The 15,956-nt window shown below is 45.6% G+C and overlaps 1 protein-coding gene across 1 annotated transcript; it reads left to right on the top strand.

Moving 5' to 3' along the window:
- Positions 1-6,614: 6,614 nt before the first annotated feature.
- Positions 6,615-14,844, top strand: LOC117346331 (lymphotoxin-alpha-like). The gene is made up of 4 exons (XM_033915728.1): positions 6,615-6,782; positions 11,478-11,529; positions 13,404-13,469; positions 14,417-14,844. The coding sequence occupies exons 1-4, from the start codon at positions 6,615-6,617 to the stop codon at positions 14,842-14,844; spliced, it is 714 nt and encodes a 237-aa protein (XP_033771619.1).
- The last annotated feature ends 1,112 nt before the right edge of the window (positions 14,845-15,956 follow it).

Raw genomic sequence — 15,956 nt, forward strand, 5'->3', positions numbered from 1 at the left:
CGAGATGCACGTTGTTGACCGCCATGAGCCACAACTTCAATTAGAGGTACGGGGAAGGCAAGGGAAGGAGGGAGGGGTGCGCATGGCAGGTGGAATCGGGAAAGGAGTGGGGGAGGGGGGAGGGGGAGCGTCTCTCACCCTCGCTATGCCACTGCTCAGTGACGGACATCATCTAAAGATCTTTTCAGAAATTTACTTAGGTCGAACTCACTCTCATTTACCAACCCATCTGTTGCCGTTCCTGTGGCAAATTTGACCCCCGTGTCATTCTCTAATAGAAAGTTTGTAGAGTGAAGATTCCACTGTATAAGGAGAAAATCTTAGAATAGGGGTTCTAGTGATGAAAGGTGCTTAGAACAGACCTACCCAAACTGTGGCTGATCCTAGAGATGGAAAATTAATAGAATGAGGATTCTATAGGGCAGGGGTAGGGAACTCCGGTCCTCGAGAGCCGTATTCTAGTCTGGTTTTCAGGATTTCCTCAATGAATATGCATGAGATCTATTTGCATGCACTGCTTTCAATGCATATTCATTGGGGAAATCCTGAAAACCCGACTGGAATACGGCTCTCGAGGACCGGAGTTCCCTACCCCTGCTATAGGGCAAAAGTCTTAGGACAGGAGTTCTATAGATCGATGGCTTGTAGAAAAGAAATTCTGGAGATACCAGTCTCTAGATCGGGAATTCTAGAAGGGAAAACTTCTTAGAATGAAGAGTCCATATGGAAAATTTCTTGAGCCAGGGTTCTATGGATGGACAATTCTTAGAACAATGGCTCCAGAGGTACCAGTCTTTAGATCGGAATTCTAGAAGGAAAAACTTCTTAGAATGAGGATTCTATAGGGCAAAAGTCTATAGGAGTTCCATTGATCGATAGCTTCTAGAAAATAAATTCTGGAGTTAGTCTCTAGATCGGGAATTCTAGAAGGGAAAATTTCTTAGAATGAGGATTCTATAGGGCAAAAAGTCTTAGGACAGGAGTTCTATAGATCAATGGCTCCTAGAAAAGAAGTTCTGGAGATACCAGTCTTTAGACTGGGAATTCTAGAAGGTAAAACTTCTTGGAATGAGGATTTTATAGGGTGAAAATCTTAGGACAGGAGTTCTATGGCTCTATAGTTCGTAGAAGAGAAGTTCTGGAGATACCTGTCTTTAGACTAGAAATCCCAGAAGGGGAAAGTTCTTAGAATATGGATTGTATAGGGAACAATTCTCAGAACCAGAGTTCTATAGATGGAAGGTTCTTAGAAGAGAGGTTTTTCGGCCTGCTTCTCAAGTCTATATTAAGGTTTCCTGCCTCGGAAATCAGCTTATTTTCTTCTGTGAAAAAGTGAAAGTCCTGAGACTTCCTGTGTGTGAAGGGGGAAAGGGGCCGCAATAGACACACACAGACACCCAGAGTTCCACTTTGGTCACAGGTGTCCGCCTCCTGGGCCACCTGACCCAATGCCGTGTTTTTAGCACATTACCACTGGCCCGATGGCTAGCAGAATAAAGAGAGAGTGGTATTGAAATACTCACAGTCATTTAAAAAGAAAATAATTCTGATTTCCATGGCATTTCTTCTCTTGCTGCTCATCAGGAAGGAGAACTTCCCTAGCATCTCACAGTGCTATAGAAAATGAGTATGTTGGAGTTTGATGCACCTGGATAGAGGGCTGGAAGAGCAACAGAGCAAGAGAGGGGGCAGGAGAGTGAGAAGAGGAGAGATGGCAGGTCAAAAATGGGGTGAAAGGGGGCAAGAGAGATGAGAGGGACAGGAGGCTAAGAAAGGATTGGGAGGGAGCGAGAAGATGAGGAGAGGGGAAGGGAGGTGGAAGGAAACTAGGTGTGTTAGGGAGAAGAGAGGGAGCAGGGGGGACAAGAGGGTGAAGGGAGATGAGAGGAAGTAAGCAGCCAAGAAAGGAGTAGGAGAATGAGGTTAGGATAAAAGTATGGTGTCGTGGTTAAAGCTACAACCTCAGCACCCTGAGGTTGTGGGTTCCAACCCATGTTGCTCCTTGTGACCTTCCCCCCCCCCCCCCCCCAATTGTCCCAGGTACATTACAGGACAGATAGAGAAAAATTCTTGAGTACCTGAATAAATTCATGTAAACCATTCTGAGCTCCTCTGGGAGAACGGTATAGAAAATTAAATAAATGAATAGTGTGAAGAGTTTCAGCCTCTGATAACCAGAGCTGGTATTATGACATCATAATGCCTCATTCCACCAATAAGAGCCAACCTCATCGGTGATGTCACAATGGCTTGATTGTCCTATACTTGGCTCCCTTTTACTACATTTTGATTTCTAGAGTGGCACAGGGGTTAAAGTTACGGCCTCAGCACCCTGAGGTTGTGGGTTCCAACCCCATGCTGCTCCCTGTGACCCTGGGCAAGTCACTTAATCCCCCCATTGCCCCAGGTACATTAGACAGATTGTGAGCCCACCAGGACAGACAGGGAAAAATGCTTGAGTTCCTGAATAAATTAATGTAAACCATTCTGAGCTATTCTGGAAGGAGAGTATAGAAAGTCAAATGAATAAATAAATAAAATAGGTGTGTGTGTGGGGTGGGGGGCAGGAGGGCAAGTCAGAGAGCAAGAAGTGTTAAGGCAACGCATGTGATTCACAGGATATGCAAACAGGTGAGGAGGAGGAATTTGATGTGACTTTGTGACTACAGAATCACGAGCAGTGAAACACGAAAGTGAGAACACCCCCACCTCACCCGCTTTCCCGCCGTAACCACAAAGTGAAATGTAGGGTTCTGGGGATGGGGTAAGGGCTAGGAGTTAAATAATGACTCATCAAGAAGCTCTAAATTATTTGTGTTGAAGGCGAAGAACCTGGTCGGTCCCACAAAACAATGGGGTTTTGTGCAGGGTTTGATATCTTTTATTGGTCCAACACGACTCTATACTTGGTTGGCGTGCATGAGATTTAGGGACGAAAACATGCTCTTTCTCCAGATGGAACCAAAGTGTGTCCTTTCTCCAAGTGTGACCAAGATGGCTTCCTGGAGGAAAAGCCTATAGACTGCTTTGGAGACAGACATGGGAGAAGCCACTGCTTGCCCTGGATTGGTGGCATGGAATGATGCTACTATTTGGGATTTTGCCAGGTACTTGTGACTTGGCTTGGCCTCTGTGAAGATGGGATACGGGGCTAGATGGACCATTAGTCTGACCCAGGCTATTCTTATATTCTTACAGATGTTCTTAAGATGGGTTCTGTCTTCAGTTATGACCAAAGTAGATCCATAAGAACATAAGAATTGCCGCTGCTGGGTCAGACAAGCAGTCTGCTCACGTGACGGCCCTCTGGTCAAAGACCAGCGCCCTAACTAAGACTAGCCCTACCTGCGTACATTCTGGAACTTTGTCTTTGATCCCTGGAGGGTGTTTTCCCCTATGACAGACTCCGGAAGAGCGTTCCAGTTTTCCACCACTCTCTGGGTGAAGAAGAACTTCCTTATGTTCGTACGGAATCTGTCCCCTTTCAACTTTAGAGCGTGCCCTCTCGTTCTCCCTACCTTGGAGAGGGTGAACAACCTGTCTTTATCTACTAAGTCTATTCCCTTCAGTACCTTGAATGTTTCGATCATGTCCCCTCTCAATCTCCTCTGCTCGAGGGAGAAGAGACCCAGTTTCTCTATTCTTTATCATCCCTCTTCAAAATGCACCCAAGGGAGGCCCCTTCATACATAGGTGTCTAAACTGGGTCTCTAATCAAGAAAGGATCCAGGCAGAACCCATTCCAGATGTGATCATGATATTCATATGTGGCCAAACTGGGTCTTTCTTCAAGAGAGGACCTGCACGGAGCCCTGAAAAGTCTCTCTTCCAGATGTGAAAAAAGGCTAGGTCTCTTTGTATGTGGCCAAGACTGGACCTGGGCAGACCCCCATTCCAGATGCGACTCAAGAACATCTAGATGTGAACACGGAGGGTCCTTCTGCCAGATGTGACCACGATAATTCAAGTATCAAGTGTATTTTGTATACTGCTTATCAATTTACAATTGTCTGAGTGGTTTACAACTCAAGGCTGAAATTTTATACAGGATTATAAAAACAAAGAGGCCGCTATTCAGTGTGAGAAACCAGGTCGGAGCGATTGTACCTGATTAACCCAAGCTGATCCTGGATGGTTAAATAATGCTGAACAACGAGTGGTATGTCTTTTGTGCTTCTCGGGACTATTTCAAACCTGAAATGGATCCAACAGTGCCCAAGTTTGTACGGGACCTTTCCAAATTCACTTTCTCTTAACAGCAATCCATCAATAAGCCACTGGTTGGGCTTTGCAGTCCAAGTGCGCACGGCAGAGTTGCCAGGAATTCTATATTTCTGCCGAAGCTGACAGGGAGATGCCCCCATAAAAGGTGAAAACGAGCACCCAGGAGTATGAAGAACTGATCTGCGCTTCATTTCCTTCTTCAGACTTCCTGTTTCATTTCCTTTAAGACCTTTTTGGTTAATTTGCAAACACATCCTCTGGCAATTGTTTCTTTTTTTTTTTTTTTTTTTAAATATACATTCTCCTCTTGCTTTCTCTCAGTACTGTATGCCATTTAATAAATGTAATTATTTTACCCCTAATACAAAACAATGCAACCTACGAGATGTAGGTAAGAACAGGGAGGAAGCAAATATTTTGACCTTGGTATAAAGTAATATGGTGTGATTTATGTGCAGGGATGATCAGATGAATGAGTGTTTGCCTTTAATTTGAAGTAAAATGGCTAACCGATGTTTGTCCTTAATACACAGTGATGCAGTGTAACACATGAAGGAGGACAAGATAGGAAACTGGTGTTTTTCCCTTAATTTTATTTATTTTAAAAAAATTTCTATACCATCTATGGCCTAAACGGTTTACAAAATCTTACATACGTGAGTTTTAAGACAAAAATAAAAAAAAGAAATAAACACGAATAAATCAGATGCTCAGAAAATCAGCAATCGGGAAAAGTGTAGTTACTTACCTGTAACGCAGGTTCTCCGTGGACAGCAGGATGAGTCAGCCACATATGGGGTGTTGTCCCAACAGCTCCCAATTTGTGGAGAAGCTCTCCAATAGCTCAGAGAGATTTTTACAAAATCGATGCCTTACAAAAAGACTTTTTTTCTTTTTTTTTTTACAAACAATTGTGTTTTGAGTAGTCTCGTAAATGCAACTCTATTGCCCCATTTCCGTATCTGCCCCGCGAGCGAGTTCCACACTTTTACCCCTGCGCGACAGAAGCTCACAGCGCCAGCTTCTACGAGTTTGGGGTAGACATTCACCCTTAAACAGCGCTGAATTTTCAGAGCGCAGTGATCTTTTTGGTTGTAATTAGCCGTCTTACTCTTGAAGAGTTCAGGGACCGTCCCATACAAAGTAATAGGGCGTAACGTGCAAAGGAGACAGTACGATATTACCGGTACGGACATTTCACACATCATATAGGATTACCGAGAAGATTCTTTTTAAAGGTATTTTGCCCAATTTGCTGGTCTATCTAGTGCATAAAATCACCTTAGCCGGCTAAGTTTGAGCCAACCAAAAATTCAATGCCAGTCGCTGGAAAATAAACAGTTCTGAATATTTGTGGTCAGCACCGACTGTCCCAATTAGCTGGCTTCCCTCCCACAATCTCAATATCGGTCCTCTTGCCCTTAAATTTAAAGTGATGGGGTAGGGAAGATAGGAGGCATCTGGGGGGGGTTGCACCCCCTCCCCCACACACCCTCCTCCCCCACACACCCTCTTCGCCACCCACCTCTGCTCTTTCTGTGTGCCTTCCTACCTCTTTAAATCTTTGCCGGCGTGAGCAGCTTCTCTGGCCTGCTCCTCACGCTGGCGTTGGCTTTCCCTCCGACGTTGCTTCCTGGTCCCGTGACCCAGAAGTGATTTTAGAGGGGATGAGCGTGGTGTGAGGGGACGGAGAGGTGCCAGCGCCCCTACCAAGATGGCGCCTGGGGCAGTCCACCCCCTTGCCCCCTCTTACTATGCCACTGGCAGGGAGGGGTGTACTTAATGCTTAATAGAATGAATGATGGTGACAGGTGGAGACATCTTGTCCTTAATATACGCCCGACCAGTTTGGTTTTCAGGATATCCACATTGAGATAAATTTGCATGCACTGCCTCCATTGTACGCAAATCTGTCTCATGCATATTCATTGGGGGTATCCATGAAAACCCGACTGTGTGTCCCGGGGACCAGGTTGTGAACCACTGTTATAAAGAGTAACTTGCTTATGGGAAACGGTAACGGAAAGGGACCTTTTTATCCCCCCCCAAAATGTACTCTGCAGAAATTAACTCTGAAATGTCATTCTAAATTAGACTGTAAGCTCTTCTGAGCAGGGACTGTCTATTGCATGTTAATAGTGTACAGCGCTGCGTATGCCTTTCAGTGATGTAGAAATAATAAATTGTAGTAATAAGTTTCAACTCTCCTTTTCTGGCTTCTTCTGTCTGCTTTCGAAGTTCACACATGCTGCCTGTCTCTCTCTCTCTCTCGCTCTCTCTCTCTCTCCCACCCTGTTTCCTCTGCCCGCTATCTGGATTTCCCCCCCCTGTGACCTCACCGAGGAATCCTGCTATTAAAACGTGAAGGCAAGGGCCAGGAACACTCAGCCATGGAGAGCGCACACCTGTACACGCCTGTCACCCTGCAGAGGGACCTGGAGAGGGAGCCGGGGCTGGCGAGGAGCAGAGCAGGGGGCTGCCGGCTCCTCTGGGGTCTGTGCATGCTCTCGCTGCTGGTGGTGGCTGCCCTGCTCCTCTTGTTCCACCCTCGGAAGCAGGTAAGGGGCTGGGGGGAGGTGGGGAGGACCCCCCTGATGGTAGGTCTGCAGAGGCTGCTCCTGGGGGGTTGGGGGGGGGGTTAAACACACTCTCCAGATGTGCGTGACCTCCAATGAAAAATACATACACACTCGTATAATCAAAACGCATTGTATGATTTCCCAGGTCTCTCTGCCCTCCTGACATCAGCATCCGTCCATCTGTCTTGTCTTCAGTATCTGCCTCTCCGTCTGTTTTATCTGTCCACCTCATCTGTGTCGGAGCCCCTCTCACGATCTTCCTCTACGGGTTTCTAGAACTTCCTTTACGGCGTCTTCTCTTCCCCCTTCGGCGCATGCAGAAGTCTCGTAATTCATGAACCGACGGGGGTGGGCGGCAACCCTGGCGACCGGTGGGGCTGCAGTCATGACAGCGACAGAGTGCAGGAAGGATTAAGGCTGTGCCGTCAATCAGCATCACCCTACAGGATGTCACAGAAAGGAGTCTATAACAAGTTTCTGGGAGTTTCTGCGCAATTCGACTGTGTAGAACACAGCCAGTGCTGGTCAAAGTACTTAAGTCCAAGTAAAAATAAATATATATTTTTATACTTAAGCAAGAGTAAAAATACAGTAAAGAATGCATTAAAAAAATTACATAAGTGAAAGCAAAAAAAATTTCTTGCCTAACATACCCTCTCTTTTATAAAACCATAGCGCGGTTTTTAGCGCCGGCCAGGGTGGTACCAGCTCTTACGCTCACAGAATTCCTATGAGCATTGTAGCCGTTGCCACCACGGCTGGCACTAAAATCCGCACTATGGGGGGGGGGAGGGGGAAATAATGTTTTTTGAGTAGACATTCAAACGACCGCGACTACAATGTCTGTTTGCCATGCGTTTCCACCAGCTTCGGCTTCTGCTTTATCTCTGCTTTAAAGCGACCCGACGCGTCACGGTTCTGTTTGGCCGGAGACCAGTAAACCGGTTCAAACGCAGGCGGCTCCGTTGTTCTTACAGGCTGCATTCACCGAAAAGCAAAATTTAAGATGAAACGGGCCGCTGTTTGCGTGACGAGGTTTGCTGTAGCGAAATCCTGTTCCCCATTTTGCTGTTTCAATTGCCCCCTCCTTTGGTATAACATCTGGACCTGGAAAAGCCCAGTGGTTCCTTCATTCTTAACCCCACTCCCCCTCCCCCTTTAAACCAACCCTATAACAATTAACATTACAGGGAAAGGGTAAAACGCGGACCTCACGGATCTAAAACCACATGTCCTTAAAAATCCGAGGTCCGTGCCACTTTTAGTCTCTGGCTCTGATGGAACTAAATTGCGCGAGACAACGGCGTGCCGACAACTGAGCGCAAGGTTGACAAAGCGCCGAAGAAAAGCACTATTTTACAGGGCTCCGACGGGGGATGTGGGGGGGGGAACCCCCCCACTTTACTTAACAGACATTGCGCTGGCGTTGTGGGGGGTTTGGGGGGTTGTAACCCCCCACATTATACTTAAAACTGAACTTTTTCCCTAAAAAACAGGCAAAAAGTTTGGTTTCAAGTATAATGAGAGGGGTTACAACCCCCCAAACCCCCCACAACGCCAGAGCGATGTCTGTTAAGTAAAATAGGGGGGTTCACCACCAACACCCCCCGTCGGAACCCTTTAAAATAGTGCTTTTCTTTGGCACGCCGTCAACCTTGTGCTTAGTTGTCGGCGCGCCGTTGTCTCGCGCGATTTTGTCTATGAACCGGCTCTGACAGATCTATGACAATTTAACTCTGACGGATCCTAGCATAGGGAGAGAAAAGCATTAGGATCCGTCAGAGTTAAATTGTCATAGAGCTCTGTCAGAGCCAGAGACTAAAAGTGGCGCGGACCTCAAAAGTGGCGCGGACTTCGGATTTTTAAGGATGTGACGTGCAGTTCAGATCCGTGAGGTCTGCGAGGGAGCCGGGGGCCTGAGCTGAGCTGCAGGGAAAGCGAAGGCAGACTTGTCAATGCACGGACCTCGGATTTTTAAGGACGTGCGGTTTTAGATCCGCGAGGTCCGTAAGGTCCGCGTTTTACCCCTTCCCAACATTACACAATAGTCACAAGACTCTACTTTTGGTAAAACCGAGTTGCAGCTCTGTTTATTGAACAAATTAAACAGTTAAACAAAACGACGATCGAGCTACCTGAAGAATACCCAAGCCGCCGCCGAGGACTGAAAAAAAAAAAAAAAAAAATGCTGGTCCCGAAGCAATTGTTCATTCCCTGAAGTCCTGCCCCTCTCTCCCGCCATGACCTATCCGCTCTGAACTTTGCGGTTTTTAGCGCCGGCCATGGCGGTACCAGCTCTGAACCTCATAGAATCCCTATGAGCATTGTAGCTGTTGCCACCATGGCTGGCACTAAAATTGCACTTTTGGGGGGGGAGGGGAAAATAATGCTTTTTGAGTAAAAATTCAAACGACCGCGACTACAATGTCTGTTCCCCATGAGTTTCTACCAGATTTGGTAGTGACACCAGGAAGTATTTCTTTACAGAAAGGGTGGTGGATCACTGGAACAAACTACCGGTGCAAGTGATCAAGGCCACCAGCGTGCTTGACTTTAAGAATAAATGGGACATCCACGTGGGATCTCTACGTGGGTCGAGCAGCACTCTGACTTAATGGGGTGGGACAGTAGAGTGGGCAGACTTGATGGGCTGTAGCCCTTTTCTGCCGTCATCTTTCTATGTTTCTATGAGAGAAAAACGGGTCGATCGCACCGCGCCCCCCTCCAACCTCCTACCCTGCACCCCTCCGGGAGCCAATCCCGCCGGGCCAACCCGTGGGCCTTCCAGCCCCATGTGATTTGCGCCCGTCGAGATGCGCTCTCGGGGCTGCCTTATGCGTAGCGTGGGTTTTAGCGCCGGCAGTGGCCGCAACTGCTCCGACGCTCACAGAATCCCTGGGAGCGCTGGAGCAGTTACCGCCACTGCCGGCACTAAAACCCGCGTCATGCGTCAGTAAAGGCGGAGGAGGTTGGTTTACTGAGGAATTGTCGTGTCCATCTCCCGTCTGCTTTTTACTTTTACCTGCAAACATCAGATGCAACTAGGTAAAAAGTTGTAACAATTGGTGACATTATTACTTCAGTAAAAGTAGCAAATCCTATCCTGTGCTTTTTTACAAGTAAAAGGAAGAAAACATTTAGTTAAGTACAAGCTTTTCATGCGAATTTAATAGATACCCCAATTTGTATTAAATGTAGTAAAGATCCTGGCACATTATGTAATGTAATTTATTTCTTATATACCGCTACATCCGTTAGGTTCTAAGCGGTTTACAGAAAATATACATTAAGATTAGAAATAAGAAAGGTACTTGAAAAATTCCCTTGCTGTCCCGAAGGCTCACAATCTAACTAAAGTACCTGGAGGGTAATAGAGAAGTGAAAAGTAGAGTTAGAGGAAAAATAAAAAGAAAATAAACATTTTAACAAGACAGCATTGATCTAAATACTTTGGAAGGTAGAAGAGAGGAGAGAAAGGAATAGAAGCAGAAGGGGGAGCCGTTGAACAGTAGAATTCTGGAGAAATTTAAATGATAGAAATAGAACAAAACAAAGACAAAAGGCAAAACAATAGATAAGATTAAAGATAAATCATAAGCTGGAAAGAAAAATAAAATAAAACTTTGTCTTCAATCCACGGTTTCAGCGTCAGTGATGAAGTGGAGCAAGTAAGTTTAGGAGGAGCGATTGACGTTTCCAGAAAGGGCTTCTTCAGGGGTCTTTGGTCTCATGCTCTTTGGTTGTGTCCTTTGATCAACTCATTTTGGTCTGCCATCCTATTATTTTGGGGTTCTTTAGGGGGCAATTCGATAGTGGGTTGATCTAGGGGAATCATTTTTGGTAAAGCATCAGCTTGTGGGGTTTTTGGCCAACTAAAATGTCTTTTATTTCAGAAAGCCTGTATGATCGGGCCTAAATGTATTATGCAATTTTGGTTGCAGACAGAATCTCCAAGTTTTTGGCATTGGAGGAATCAATTACATCGCTTATTTTTATTTGAGAGTTGGGAGGTTCGAGGTTTGCCTTAAAAAAACTTGTCTTTTTATGGACGTTTGGGATCCTTATATTCAGAATCTTTCACCAAAAATACGAAGTTTGGTTATCAATGATTTATTATGAAAATTAGGTTTAATAATTACATTCCAGTTATTTATTTTAATTCTTTATTTCTGTCAACTTTCATCCAGGGTGAGGGATTTCATTTAGGGGAACATAGTGGGTAGGGGATGGAATTAAGGGGGGTGTAGATAAGATTGAATTAATTCATATGGAAATTAAATTTGAAAGAATGATTTAAATGTGTATGAAATATTATTGTAATTCTTATTGTATTGAATGTATTTTTGTATTATCCTATTGTACTGATTATTTGATTCTTTCAATAAAAATTGTTATACATAAGTACAGTAACTAATTACTTTTACTTAATTACTATAAAACACCAGATCCAACATTCTTCCCTATATCTTATACATATGTCAGGGAGTTCCTGCGGATTCTCATCTTGCAGGGGTACATCTACCCTCTATTTTATGCAAATTTCTGGGAGTTCCCGTGAGATTTCACCATGCACGGGACAAAGTTCTCCCCTGTATTTTATGCGCTCTGGGGGCATCCCTGCAGGATCTCATGTTGCTCATTATTTAACTTTGTCGTTTTTTCTTTAATATTCAGGAAGAATCCAGGGACACCTTGAACGAGGCAGAAGGCACTGTGGAAGCTGCTGGTAAGCCAGCCTTATACTTCTGAGGGAGCGCGGGATAGGAGGAATATTACACAAGAGGCATTCAATATCTAGCATGAGATCCTTTTCCGGATATGTAAGCTATGAATGCACTGCTATCTTTAGCTGTCGACCACAGACAGGGGCTGAAAATACCGTAGGAAAATATAAAAATACAGAGAGCGCAAAGGCTGAAAAACTGGACTGGACTCCAGCAAAATGTAGGGAGTGCAGGTCGCAGCTACAAGAGGGGACAAAATGCCAGGTTTGCCATAGTACAGGCTTCTTCCCCCCCAAAATTGCCATGGGATGCTGTGAATCAAGCCTGGATAAGGAGGTGATGGCTGACCCACAGGGCATTTTCAAGTCTTTTCCCTCCTTCATAGGGTTACCATATGGCTCCAGACTGAGACATCCGGGTTTTACTTCCACTGAGAGCAATGGAAGTAAAACCCGGATGTCTCAATCCGTCCTTCTTTTTCTGGAGCCTTAAGGTAACCCCTTCTCCTGCGCTACTCAGGCCACCATGAGGAGGAGGTGAGTGGCAATGTTCTGATCCACATTATCCCCCCCTTCTACCCAACACCAAACTGCCACTTCTGCTGTGTGGTTCAGTGAGAGAGTGGCAAATGGGGATGACGTGGCCAAAAGCTCTGCCGCGTTCTTTCTTCTCATGCTCTACTGTCCAGATAGGAGGGAAGAGAGATGGGAAGGTAGAATGGGCAGGTGTCCAACAAGGGATTGAGAGAGGTTGTGTAAGATGGGCTGGGGGTGAAAGAGGAGTTGAGAGAAGGAGGCAAAAGTGGTGAGGCAACAGATATATGGGAGCGTGGACTGGTACTTGGGACTGGGGGAGGGGGTGAGAGACTGGACACCTGGGTTATCTCAGTTGCAGAAAGGAGGGACGAGAACAAGGACTAGGGTGGAGAAGGGGAGAATGGAGGATCAGAAGGGGATAAGGAAGAGAAAGAAAGGGTGGAACTGTGGAACAAAAAGAAGGAAAGCTCCTTCTCCTCTCTTGGGATTCCTCCCCAGCATCTCACAACTTCCTTTTTCACCCTCTAAATCTCTCACCAATCAGGATCTCAACCCTTTAAATTCATCCCCTCAAGTTCCAGTCCCAAAATCTTCCTTCCTTTCATCATCTTCATCTCTCTTTAGCTCACACATTTCATGATCCTCCATCCCTTTTTCTCCATCCCTGATCCTCCCTTGCTCTCATTCTCAACCTATCTCCCCGTATCCTCCCTCCTTCTCTTTTTCATCCCTGTAATCTATTTTATCTCTCCTCTCTTACATTAATACCTGAGATTTTTCATCTATAAAACTTCCAAAAGAAGGGGGGGGGGGGAGGAGAAAACAGACATAAAATCAAATTGATTATGCCACCTAGTGGCTGAATCCAGGGCTCATCAGAGTTCTACTAGAAAACCTGACCCACTATAACAACTTTACCATGATCAGAATGGGAGGAGGCCAGAGACAGATAGGCAACAAGATAAAATTCCATGGATACCTGAAGGTTTATGGGGCATCAAATTCCAGTTCCAATTTCGATTGAACTAAAAGATGAAGAAAACTGCCAGGTCCAGATGGTTTCCACTGTTCAGACATAAAGCAAGTTTGGAAAACTGTTTTCATTTTGCAGAATTATTTGACATGATTGAACATGTAAAATGGTCCATCTAGTTTGCAGAAAGGTTTGGCAACATGGCCACAGAATTTCAAAAGATTCACTTACAGAAATTTCTAACAAGCCTCAGAATTTACCCATGAGCTGCCACAGGAAACCGGAGAGGGGGCATGTAGGCACTGGCTATTGTAACATTCAGAGCACTGAAAAAAAAAATGAACTCTGTACCTCTTTCTTTTAACAGCAGGACCCTTCAAAGCCTTGAAGTTTCAAGCCGACCATGATGGGAAGGCTGCAGCTCATCTAGAAGGTAAAGGAACATTCCATCTCATCAGATTCCTTACTGACTATTCTGTTTACCCCTCCACCTTCCTTGGCATTCTATTGCCACCACAAAGTTTTCTCAGTTTTGCTGTGTTTGCAAGGTTATCTCAAATGGCAGAAGGAGAAGCAGTGGTGAATAGGGAGCAGCTGTCAACCAGCTGACCTCTTGTCTGCTGAAAGCGGATGGAAAGGAAAAAGGTGGGGAAGGGATAGAGAGCGAATTGCAGATTTGGTGAAGGGAGAGAATGAATAAGTGAAGAGGAAGGAGAGGATGAAGGCTGTAGTAAGGAAAGGATATGGGATCAGGAGAGGCATGAAAGGGTAGATAATATAAGGTTCAAGGAGAGAGAGGGGAGAAGGAAGAGGGAGAAGGAAAGGAGGAAGGGAGGGCAAGAAGGAGAGGGAAAGGAGAGAGATAAAAGATAGAAGAGGGGACATGGTAACATCAGTCTACCCAATTGACTGGAGTAGAGGGAGAGAGAAGGAATGGTCTGGGGATGAGGCTTTGGGGAAAATGTTATGGAGAGAGAGAATTATTCTGGGGATCAAACGTGGGGGTGGAGAGAGCACTGATGAAGAGATTAATATAGAGGAGAAAATGGGGCATATTGGAGATCAAGCAATCACTTTGTCTTCCAAATAAATAGACTTTCCCTTCTTTCCACAAGTGGTCCTCCAACACAGTTGGACCACACTTAATGCTCTTATTCATGCTGTTATAGAGTGATCTCCTCTCTAATCCTCTACTGACCCAGTGTCCTAGAATGGATCTTAATATAACTACCCTTTATGATCCAGTACTATCCCAGTGTCCCAACATAGCATTAAGGTCACCATCCCTCTGAGCCAGCATTGACCCAGTATCTCAGCATGGTGTTAGGGATCAGTCTTCTCACTGTATTTTTTGCTTTCCCAAATTCTCTCTCCCTCTAGGAGAACTTGATACCTCTGGACTTCTGCAATGGCTGGACTCCACACCCCACACATTCACTCAGCAAGGCCTGAGACTTGACAATAACTCTTTGGTGATCCCCGCAACTGGTCTCTACTTTGTTTACTCCCAGGTGCTCTTCATGGGAAGTGGCTGTCTAGAAAACCCCATCTATCTTTCTCACATGGTCATTAACTTCTCCACTCTGTATCCAAAGCATGTTACACTGATGAGTGCTCAGAAATCTGTCTGTACAGATGTGAGCCATGGCCACCACAAGAGGAGGTCCAGAAACCTTTGGTCAAAATCAATCTACCAAGGGGCGCTGTTCGCCTTGGATAAAGGAGACTTCCTCTCAACATCGACAGATGGCATGAATTACCTGGTTTTGACTTCCGGAACTGCTTTCTTTGGTGCCTTCATGGTCTGAGGGTGCAACGGTGACTGTGAATGTTGAATAATTATGGTGTTGGAGGAGAGGAGGAGCTGAGTCCCCACCCCACTACAACTCTGGTAGCTTGACTATAGGTCTCATCCACTTGTAGAAGCTAAGGTATCGTATCTTCTACTAGGTTGCAAAGGGTGGCTGGATGTTGCGAATTTGGAGATGACTTTCTGTGTCACACCACAGGGAGGGAAGGAGAGGAAATGAAATGCCCAGCATAACTTAACCAAAATGCCACCTTGGAGGAATCTAGGCTGAAACCCATTTTGGACTAGTGTGATGCGGTGGGGGAACAGAGAGTGTTTTCTGGGGAAAATATTGTGAAATTTGTAACAAAGTTGACAGAGGCTGGTGGCATCTTATAGACTAACCAATTTATTAAGGCATGAGCTTTCAAGGACCAGAGTCCACTGAGAAAATGGTCTGGTCTTCAAAATCTTCTGCCTCGTTAAAGTGGTTAGTCTATATCACGGTAACACAACCGAAAAAGAAGGGAAACATAAGTTCCGCAAAACAAAGGAAGCAAACAGAAGACAGTGGTTGGCCACTGTTGGAAACGGTTCATAGGCAAAAGCGCACGCCGACAACCCAGCGCAGACAACTGAGCGCAAGGTGGAAGCGCACCGAAGAAAAACAGTATTTTAAGGGGCTCCGACGGAGGGTGTTGGTGGGGAACCCCCCCCCACTTTACTTAACAGAGATTGTGCCAGCGTTGTGGGGGGTTTGGGGGGTTGTAACCCCCCCTCATTTACTGGAAACTTAACTTTTTCCCTCTTTTTTAGGGAAAAAGTGAAGTTTTCAGTATAATGTGGGGGGTTACAACCCCCCAAACCCCCCACAACACCGGCGTGATCTCTGTTAAGTAAAGTGGGGGGGGGGGTTTACCCCCCACACCCCGTCGGAGCCCTTTAAAATACTGTTTTTCTTCGGTGCGCTTCCGCCTTGCACTCAGTTGTCTGCGCTGGGTTGTCGGCGCGCGCTTTTGATCTGTCACCATTGGGAACAGGATTCTGGGTTTGATTGACCTTCAGTCTGTCCCAGTATGGCAATTCATGTTTTTATGGAACAAAAAATACACAGTACCCAGATGTATATAG

The sequence above is a fragment of the Geotrypetes seraphini genome, chromosome 12 (genome assembly GCF_902459505.1).
Source record: "Geotrypetes seraphini chromosome 12, aGeoSer1.1, whole genome shotgun sequence".
NCBI lineage: Eukaryota > Metazoa > Chordata > Amphibia > Gymnophiona > Dermophiidae > Geotrypetes > Geotrypetes seraphini.

Excerpts from the sequence above, each read along its gene's own strand:
- LOC117346331 (XM_033915728.1), top strand. The coding sequence starts at position 6,615 with ATGGAGAGCGCACACCTGTACACGCCTGTCACCCTGCAGAGGGACCTG. Across the intron at positions 11,530-13,403 it reads AGGCACTGTGGAAGCTGCTG|CAGGACCCTTCAAAGCCTTG; the intron begins GTAAGCCAGCCT and ends TTCTTTTAACAG. Across the intron at positions 13,470-14,416 it reads GGCTGCAGCTCATCTAGAAG|GAGAACTTGATACCTCTGGA; the intron begins GTAAAGGAACAT and ends CTCTCCCTCTAG.